General features: G+C 45.8%; 2 protein-coding genes and 1 pseudogene across 2 annotated transcripts in view; all 3 read right to left on the bottom strand.

The window, feature by feature from the left end:
- Positions 1-947, bottom strand: part of PM20D1 (peptidase M20 domain containing 1) — a 22,765-nt gene extending 21,818 nt beyond the window's left edge. Inside the window, exon 1 of the mRNA XM_006754397.2 lies at positions 683-947. Coding sequence (XP_006754460.1) covers positions 683-851 — 169 coding nt within the window. The 5' untranslated portion in view covers positions 852-947. The remainder of the gene's footprint in view (positions 1-682) is intronic.
- Positions 948-3,032: 2,085 nt separating this feature from the next.
- LOC102761155 lies at positions 3,033-3,760 on the bottom strand (annotated as a pseudogene).
- A 2,583-nt stretch (positions 3,761-6,343) lies between these two features.
- The window catches only part of SLC26A9 (solute carrier family 26 (anion exchanger), member 9), a 42,507-nt gene continuing 39,512 nt past the window's right edge, over positions 6,344-9,338 (bottom strand). Inside the window, 1 exon segment of the mRNA XM_006754419.2 lies at positions 6,344-8,577. Coding sequence (XP_006754482.1) covers positions 8,530-8,577 — 48 coding nt within the window. The 3' untranslated portion in view covers positions 6,344-8,529.

The following is a 9,338-nucleotide window of genomic DNA, read 5'->3' as shown; positions in this document are numbered from 1 at the left end:
GACATTTGAGTTTTCAGTATTAGCAAAAATCTCATGTGAGAGATGAGATAGAGAAGACTACCAGGATTGTGCCCAGACCACATTAACATTCTGAAGTCAGGGAATCTAATGAGCAAGAATGAATTGACCAACAACATAAGACCTGAAGCACAGAGGTATGAAACAGACGGAGACACCTCGATGTGGGGCTGGGGGGATGAGAAGTGATAAACCAAAGAACTTATATACTTATAGGCATAGCTCATGGACCTGGGCAATAGGGCAGAGAAGACATGGTGTGTGTGTGTGTGTGTGTGTGTGTAGGGGCTGGGGGGCATGGAGGTAAAAGGGGGGAGAAGGGGAGATATCTGTAATCCTATGAACAATAAAAAGTTTCTTTAAAAAAGGCCCAAACTTTCAAAGTACAAATGAAAAGGCAAGCAGGGGCTAGGGTGAGTGACTGCCCGGCCAACAGAAGCAAAGTTGGAGCTTTCAGGCGAGCCAGAAAACACGGGAGAACCCCAGAAGTTAGGCCTGTGGGAGAGGTGCCCTCCCTAAGCCCGGGCACGACGTGTCGGGATGGAGGCGAGGCTGCGCTGTGATGTGTAGGACACTCTGTGACAGGAGAGTGGGGTACCGGGTTGGGCCTGGGAGAGAGGGACCCATAGCTGAGCATTGGTGGGCGACGGGGACCCGGGCTCACCTTTCAGGGATTCCTTCATTGTGACGCGTTCCTCTTGGCTGAACTGAGAAGGAATTGGCGATGCCCTCTGATGCTCAGTGTCCCTCAGGCCCTTGGATCTGGTGACGGTGGCGATGCCTAGCAGCAGCATAGCCGCCAGGGTGAGCACGCGAACGTACGGCCGAGCCATACTTCTCTCAGGTTCCAGCTGCTAGTCTGCGGCGGCTGGAGTTTGGACCCAAACGTTCAGCCCGCGGTCTTCGCCCGTCATTACTCCAATTCCCGCATGGCCTTAGCCCCACCTCATTCTCAGATCTGACCAATCATCGTTGGCATAGGGCTTTGAGCCAACCAATCGATGGGACTGCCCCGCCTCCGGCACGCAAAGCCTTTTGGGAGTTGTGGTTTCCAGCCCTCTTGCAGGCAGATGCAGAGTGGAGGTCAGGCAGGGCTCCTGGCGTTTGTGTTTGATCTGCTTTGAGATACTGATATCCCTTGCAATAGGACACTAACTCAATTAAAGAAGTGCTGGGGAGAAAGCAAAATAAAAGCTTGTCAAAGTTCATAAACGGCCGAAGTAAAACCAATCAATCACTGAAGTAGTAAAGAATAAAAAAATTATTGTGCACGCACCAAAAAGACAGTTTGCAAAGACAGGAAGCATTTAAACCAAAACATGAAATGAGGATCAGGGTTATATTGTTATAAAGCAGCTTATACAGTGAGAAAAGCAGTGACTATTCTTCACAGTAATTGGTTGCAATATTAGAATTTTCAGCGGTTACTTCATATCAACCATGGCAAACAGTTCAGGTTTTGCTTATGATTTTCAGAGGCATAAGCAAGAAATGACCCACGTCAAGTTAGTCTTGCAACATAAGCTAAGTTGAGCTTGTTTGAATGACTAAACTAGTTTTACCTGCTCAGGGAAAATCAAGGCTGGTTTCTGTTTAGTTTTGATTTTAACAATTCACCACTTTTTGGCATTCTCTCAGCAGGCCAAGAGTATGACCAGCAGCATTACTCTTGGTGACCACCGCTGACCTAATCAGGTTGAAATATCTGATGTTTCCATTGGTTGAGTTGTCAGGCCAGAGAGCCATGAAGTCATCACCTTCATCATTTATGTGGTTATTGTTGGTTTCAATCAATTGTTTGATCCGGATTGGGCATTGGGCATGTGAGTGGCTGCTGACAGGCATTTAAAATCCTTGAGAATATGTAACATATTAGAAAAGTGAATGTGATGAATATGGGGAGAATAATAGCCAAGGATTTAGCCAACCAAATAAATCAAAGTGGGTTTCAATTTTTTAAAAGTTGTTTACATCGGCACAACATGCTGTATTAGCAAACATATATCCTCGTAATAACTTATGATGGGATGAACATAAGAATATTTTATTTCAGGACATGGGTTTTAGGTGAGCTTCTGTCTAAGTTAGGCCTGTATAGGTTGTGAGCAATCAGGTAATCTAATGGGAAAAAATTCCTGTGGAAACAAAAGTAAAACAAAGGTTAATAGTTTGAGCAAATTGTAAATTCAGCTTTTGAGTTTGGAGAACAGCCAGCTGAGATGAGTTCTAGATGCCGGGTTTGAAACTTCTTTAGATGGAGTGAGGGCAAGCAGTGCAATCTGATAGGCTTCCTTGGTCTGCAGTTTGAATTGTTTCTGATGATCTGAGTGGCCCCCATAGCAACAGGCACAAAGATTGTCTACATATCAGCTGTTCTAGCGATCTCTCTAAAGTGAATACTCAGTTGTCCAGTTTTAGCTTGCATGGCTTTAGAAAAAGGGTAGTTTTAGTTTCTTAGTGATTCCAGGTCAAAAGAGAGGGAGAAAATTGGATGTTAGTCTGGAGAATTCTACCTAAATATTGGAGGAAACTAGAAGAATTCAGGATCTAGTGTACAAAACCTTGACAGGTCCTCTGGATAATGAGAGTATGTACCTCTTAGGGCCTTTGGGAAGATTAAATGAGTTAATATATGTAAAGCACTCAGAAGAGTACATAGCTTATAGTAACCATTTCATTTTTTTGGTTGATCATGTCCATATTTCCAGCACCATTTATTGAGAAGACTGTCTTTTTGTTTGTTTGTTTGTTTGTTTTTTTCAGGACAAGGAACAGTTTATCCTCACAGCTGAGCAAGGATGAGGCCACAGTCTCCATAGCAGCAGAGGCAGCCCCTTTACCAAGGGGGCGTGGAGTGTTAGTTGGGCTGGCTGACACCCATCCTCCCGTGGGTGGTGCTTGGTGAGGGTCTGGGGTAGGGGGACCCTGGACTGCGAGTGGGCGCACCTGGAGCGGCTCAGTCGGCTGTGAAGAGGAGGCTGGAAATGCCCTCTAGGAGCCAGACGATGCCGGGCAGCAGGTTATCTCCTGTGACACCCGCCATGGGATCTGGGCTGGCCATGGGGCAGCAGTGGGCAGCAGCAGCAGGTTACCAAGGGGGCGTGGAGTGTTAGTTGGGCTGGCTGAGACCCATCCTCCCATGGGTGGTGCTTGGTGAGGGTCTGGGATAGGGGGGGCCCGGTCTGGGAGGTGGGGGCACCTGGAGCGGCTCAGTTGGCTGTGAAGAGGCGGCCGGAAATGTCCTCTAGGAGCCAGACGATGCCGGGCAGCAGGTTATCTCCTGTGACAGCGCTGCAGCCCTGGATGCACCAGTGGTGGCTTCAGATGGAGTCCAGCTCCAGGGCCTCGCGAATGGTGTTAGAAGATAGTGCCCCAGGCAGGTCCTGCTTGTTAGCAAAGATGGCCTCCTCCACCAAAAGGCCTTGGAGCTCCCGCGGGCAGATGCATGCGCTGGCGGTGGGTGCTGTCTTCCAACCAGAAGAGGCTGGCAGTGCTCTCCAAGCAGTTCTGCCCGTAGGACCGCAGGGACTTCTGGCCGCCACATCCCAGATGTTCAGCTGAATCCCCTGTGCTCCAGGGTCTTGGTGTTGAAGCCCAGGGTCGGGGAGATGGTGTCGATGTCTTCTCCATTGAACTTCTTGAGGATAGTTGTTTTGCCAGCGTTGTCCAGGCGGCGCATGAGCAGTCGCAGCTCCCGCTCTTTCCGCTTCATCTTCTTCCGAGGAGACTGTCTATAGGCCATTGTATGCTCGTGCCTCCGTGGTCAAATAGTACTTGATCATAAAGGCGCGGGTTTATTTCTGGGTTCTCTGTTCTATCCCATTGAGCTATATGCCTGTTCTTATGCCAGTACCAGGCTGTTTTGATTACAATGGCCTTGTAGCATAGTTTGATATCAGATATCATGATTCCTCCAACTTTGTTTTTCGTTCTCAAGATTGCTGAGGTTATTTAGGGTCTTTTTTGGTTCCATATGAATTTTTGGAATATTTGTTCTAGATCTGTGAAATATGCCATTGGTATTTTAATAGGAATTGTGTTGACTCTATAGATTGCTTTGGGTAGTATGGACATTTTAATGATGTTAATTATTCCAATCTATGAACATGGTATATACTTACACTTGTTTATATCTTCCTCAATTTCTTTCTTCAATGTCCTATAATTTTCTGAGTTCGAGTCTTCTACCTCCTTGTTTTAATTTATTCCTAGGTACCTTATATTTTTTGTTGCGATAGTAAATGGGATTGTGTTTTAAATTTCTCTGTCATAGTTCATTATTGGTGTATAACAATACCACTGATTTCTGAGTTTATATCTTCCTCAATTTCTTTCTTCAATGTCCTATAATTTTCTGAGTTCGAGTCTTCTACCTCCTTGTTTTAATTTATTCCTAGGTACCTTATATTTTTTGTTGTGATAGTAAATGGGATTGTGTTTTAAATTTCTCTGTCGTAGTTCATTATTGGTGTATAACAATACCACCGATTTCTGAATATCCTGCTACTTTACTGAAATCATTTATTAGATCTAGAAGTTTTTTGGTAGAGTCTTTAGTGTTTTCTATGTACAATATCATGACATCTGTGAATAATAACAGTTTTACTTCCTCTTTTCCAATTTGGATGCCTTTTATTTTTTCTTCTTGTCTAATTGCTGTGATTGGGACTTCCAGTACTATGCTAATAAGAGTGGTAAAACAGACATCCTTGTCTTGTTTCTGATTTTAAGGGAAATGCAGACATCCTTGTCTTGTTTCTTATTTTAAGGGAAATTCTTTTAATTTTTGCCCATTGAGTATGCTATTGACTGTAGGTTTGTCATATGCGGCCGTTATTATGTTGAAGTATGACCATTCTATTCTCACTTTGCTGAGAGGTTTTTTTTTTTAAATTATAAATGGATGTTGGATTTTATCAAATTCTTTTTCTGTATCCACTGGTATGATCATGTGATTTTATCCTTCATTTTGCTTATCACATTTATTGATTTGCGAATATTGTACCAAACTTGCATCCCCAGAATAAATCCCACTTGATCATGGTGTATGATTTTTTCAGTGTATTGCTGGATCCAGTTTGCTAATATTTTGTTGAGGATTTTTGCATCTATTTTCATCAGGGACATTGGCCTATAATATTCTTTCTTTTCAGTGTCTTTATCTAGTTTTGGAATTAGGATATGGACTCCTAAAATGAGCTTGGGAGTCTTTCCTCCTCTTGAATTTTTTTGCAATAGTTTGAATATTTGTAACATTTACCTGTGAAGCCATCTGGTCCAGGACTTTTGTTTGCTGGGAGATCTTTTTGATTACTGATTCAATTTTATTAGTTGTAATAGATCTATTCAGGTTTTCTGATTTTTCCTGAATCGGTTTTGGAAGATTGAATCCTCCTAGCAACTTGTCCATTTTGCCCAGGCGGTCCAATTTGTTGGCATTTAGTTGCTCATAATATTCTCTTTCAGTCCTTTGTTTTTCTGTGATGTCAGTTATTGCTTCCTCGATTTCATTTCTGATTTCATTATTTGTATCATCTCTCTCTTTTTCTTGATGAGTCTGGTTAAAGGTTTGTCAATCTAATTTTTTTTTTTTTTCCAAAAAACCAGCTCCTGGTTTCATTGATCTTTTGTATTATATTTTTAGCCATTTATTTCTACTCTGATATGTATTCACTCCCCTCTTGTACTTCCTCTGGGCTTTGTCTTGCCTCTAGTCTATCTCTTTCCACTTCATTCCTGTCTCCTTCACACCTTTGTTGTTTTTCTGACTCCTCTCATTTCCTGTTGTTAACAGACAACCTTGGGAGCCAACGTAACTCTTTGCACAGTTGAGTCCTATGGCGCTATGCTCCGTGCATTTCATCACAAACTGGGGAGGAAAAGCTGTGACTAGATGTGTGTTCCCCCAAACCAAGGACCCTGACAGCTTTGCTGAGTATGATGGGGTTGGCCTTGAATAGACATCTCATGAATGTTGAAGAATTAGCATGTGAAAGGTGCACAGAGAGATGATGGGGCTTTCACTTCCCTGACAGCCACAGAAATCACAGAGTGGGCTCTGGGAACTGGTCCTGAGTATGTGGGTCCCTTAGCGCAGTCTTCTTACCCTAATCTCTGCTCTTCGGCTGGATCATGGAGTTGATTCATTGCTGGGAGTGGAAAACCAGAACCTGGAGAGGCACTGAGAGACTCATGGTGAATTCTTAGCTCCTGTGGCTTCCTTTCCCCCAGGACAGTGCAAAGCAAGGCCAGCTTTTCTGGGAGGTGACTTGTTTATCTTCTCTGGAAAACCACTCAAATACACGCATTTATTCACATTTCAAAAGCACTTTATTACCAAAATGAACAAAAGGAGAAAGGCATTTAAATTAAATAAATTACACAAATGTCTCAAGAATCCTGGCTTTCCCAGGAACCACAACATCACAGGTCTGTATCACTAAGAATTGAAATTCTGGATCATTTCACCACCTTGCCCTCCTTTCCTGCTTCGATCATTTCCAGGGAGTGGTCTATGTGAATTTGTGTTCTTTCCAAAGTATTCTAAAAATGAAGTTTTCTATAATATCTTTCTCCACCCCCCTGTGTTTCCAATTCCAATGGAACATGTTGTGGAATCCCTCCATGAGCTCCAACTCCAGGCCATCATGAGTCAGTAATCCCCATTAAGTCTGGGGCTGGCCTGGTGGTTAATGGCGACTTAATCAAGTCCCCAAGGATAGAAACATTTGGTTCAAAGGGGATCTCTTGACTTGGATGTCCTGAGACTCTGTGATCTTTTTCCACCTCCTAGGCCTAAGCTAGACTCTGAAGGAGGTGGAGTAGGGGAGGGTGAGTTGTCATTGGCTAAGGTCTTGTCTTCCTGGAATTTGGCACTTTGAGTGCTGGGCATGGTGAATCCCAGATAACATTGTCTTCTGCCTTCCAAGTTTTGAGTTCCATTGGCAGCCAGATGGCATAATAATTCACACAGAAGCAATGCTTGTAGGCCAAGAATCTGTTGGCTCTTTGTCAGTGCCCACTCCTTTAACTCTAAGAAGACTTGCTAGCTGACTGGCTCACTCAACATACACACACACAATGCAGGTCAGGCTGAAGTTAGGAATTGGTACATTTTTCTAGGCTGGGCCAGCCCAACCTGTTGGGCAGGGGTCATTAAGTTGAAGGAGCTTGGGAGAAGCAGTGGGGAGAGGCCAAAAGTGTTTTTTTGTGTGCACATCCATGGAAATTTCCCCAAACACTTGCTCACGAAACCTATTTATTTTCAAGTCACAGTGGGTTCCTCCAGTTACCTCCTTATGTTCCTAGAGAACTTAACCCCTCTTCTCATCTTTCCTAGAAGGAGGTGGCTTCAGGTCCTGAGTTTGTTAAGGAATCCCTGTGGAGGAAGACCCAATCTGGGTCAGCCCTTCTCCATGTTCTGTGCCTAGGTGGGGGTGTAGCTGGTCTTTGGGGGGCATTCTCCCTTGCTTGGCTGAAGGATTCAGGCCCCAAGTTGATAAGGAAGAGTTAAAGTCATTGGCTCTTGCCAAGTGAAGAAGGAGAAGTCAGAGTTCCCAAGTGGAGGAGGCATTTCCCTGATGGGCTGTCAGGTCAGGGAGGACGGTCAAGGCTCACTCAGGTCCCACTAGTTTGCCCTCAGTTGGCACTAGCACCCCACCCCCATCTCTGGTACAAAGAGGGAACCCTACAAGCTTTTGTGCAGAATAACTGGTACCTATTGCTAGGTTGCCAGAGGATTCTGCCAGCTCTCCTCCTCCTCTTCCTTTTGGGTTCCTACTATCAAGTGGAAGGAAGCAACCCTGAGGGCAGGGGGAATGGTAATGTTTCAGGAAGCTGGGGCAGCAACCTTGGTGAACTGCTCCTGGGGAGGTAGTTCTGCTGGCCTTGAGGGCCCTGGCTACTCCCCAGGCTGAGTCTGATGTGTTGAATAGCATGGAGGTCCCAGCAGCCTGGAGGTGAGGAGGAGGCTGTACAATCACCAAGACAGAGATTCCTGGGTTGTGGGGAGTACAGGGTCCCAGAGGAGCAGAGCTACCGGGAACAGAGTTGGGGCAGCTGGAAGGGGCAAGTGACAGAGTCCTAAGCAACTTTGTTCCTGTGTCTTGTGACAGCTTGGTGACACCATGTGACACCAAGCCATGCATGCCCAAGGACACCTCTGAAGCTTTCACTCCAGGTCAGCATCCACACTTTCCCTTCTGTTCTTGGTTCATGCTTCACGTCCAGCAGTCAGGGCCTCTGGTCAGCCGCCATGGAGAGCAAACGGGATGCTTGCTGGCCAGCATCACGAGGGTTCGCAGAAGCTTTCCCTGCTTTTGAGACTGGCTCACTCTAGAGATGCCAGGAGGGAGGCAGGGTGACGAGAGAGGAGGAGGAGGAGAAGAGAGAGGAGCCAACGTCCTGGTGGAGGTGCTGTCCTCTCCCTGCCATCTGCTGTGATCCCAGGCTCATCCTTCACGAAGTCCCAGGTGCCATGCGCTCTGGAGGCAGCCTGGGAACTGCTGGGCCTCACAGGGCGGTCAGAGTTTCTGCGTGAAACATGCTCCCGAACATCTCCTGCCGGGGAGGAGAGGGGAGTGGGGGAGCTGCGTTAGACCCCTTGGGTTCAGAGTGGCTGAGGGCTGAGATCAGACAAGCTCTGTAGTGCTTTTTGGCTGATAAACTATTTTGGTCCTGCCCAAGAGTTTGGAACATGCTGGAGATTCCAAGGGACCTGGAAAGCAGCCTGCCAAGCCTTCCTGGCTCTGGCTGCATGTCTCACTGTCTCCTGCATGTCATCGGCACTCCCAGAGGTGTGCTCAGAGGGCAACGGAATCCAAGCCCTCAAAGCCTGGGAAGAAGCATGAAGTCAGGTGCTATTTCTATCTGGTTTCTTTTAATTCAGGGCATCAGGACCAGAAAGCCCTATGGGGATAACCCCTCCCATCTGCATAGCTCTTAGCCTTTAAGGCCTGTCCACACGCAATGATATTGGTCCCACTAGCATCTGCACCCTTAGAATTCACCTGACCCTCCCAGAATATACGTTTCCTAAGGACAGGGGTCTTTGATTTGTTTATGTCCACTCTGAAACTGTATAGGCAAGCAGTAAGCACTCCATAAATACCTGTTGAATGAATGAAAGAACAAATGAAGCCCCTGCTAATTTCGTGAGGTAGAGGGGACAGGTATTACCCACATTTTTCTTATTTTGCAACGATAAAATCCGGGGCCTGGTGTTCTTATGAGGCTTGCTCAGGACCACGTGTGCGATGTGTTGGAGTTAAGAATAGCTATTAGTTCTCTAGGACTAGGTCCAGTCCCCCCTTCTCCCTTGC

This window comes from Myotis davidii, unplaced genomic scaffold, assembly GCF_000327345.1.
Source record: "Myotis davidii unplaced genomic scaffold, ASM32734v1 scaffold710, whole genome shotgun sequence".
NCBI lineage: Eukaryota > Metazoa > Chordata > Mammalia > Chiroptera > Vespertilionidae > Myotis > Myotis davidii.
The sequence above is the reverse complement of the archived record's forward strand: the minus strand, read 5'-3'. Positions and strand labels throughout refer to the sequence as shown.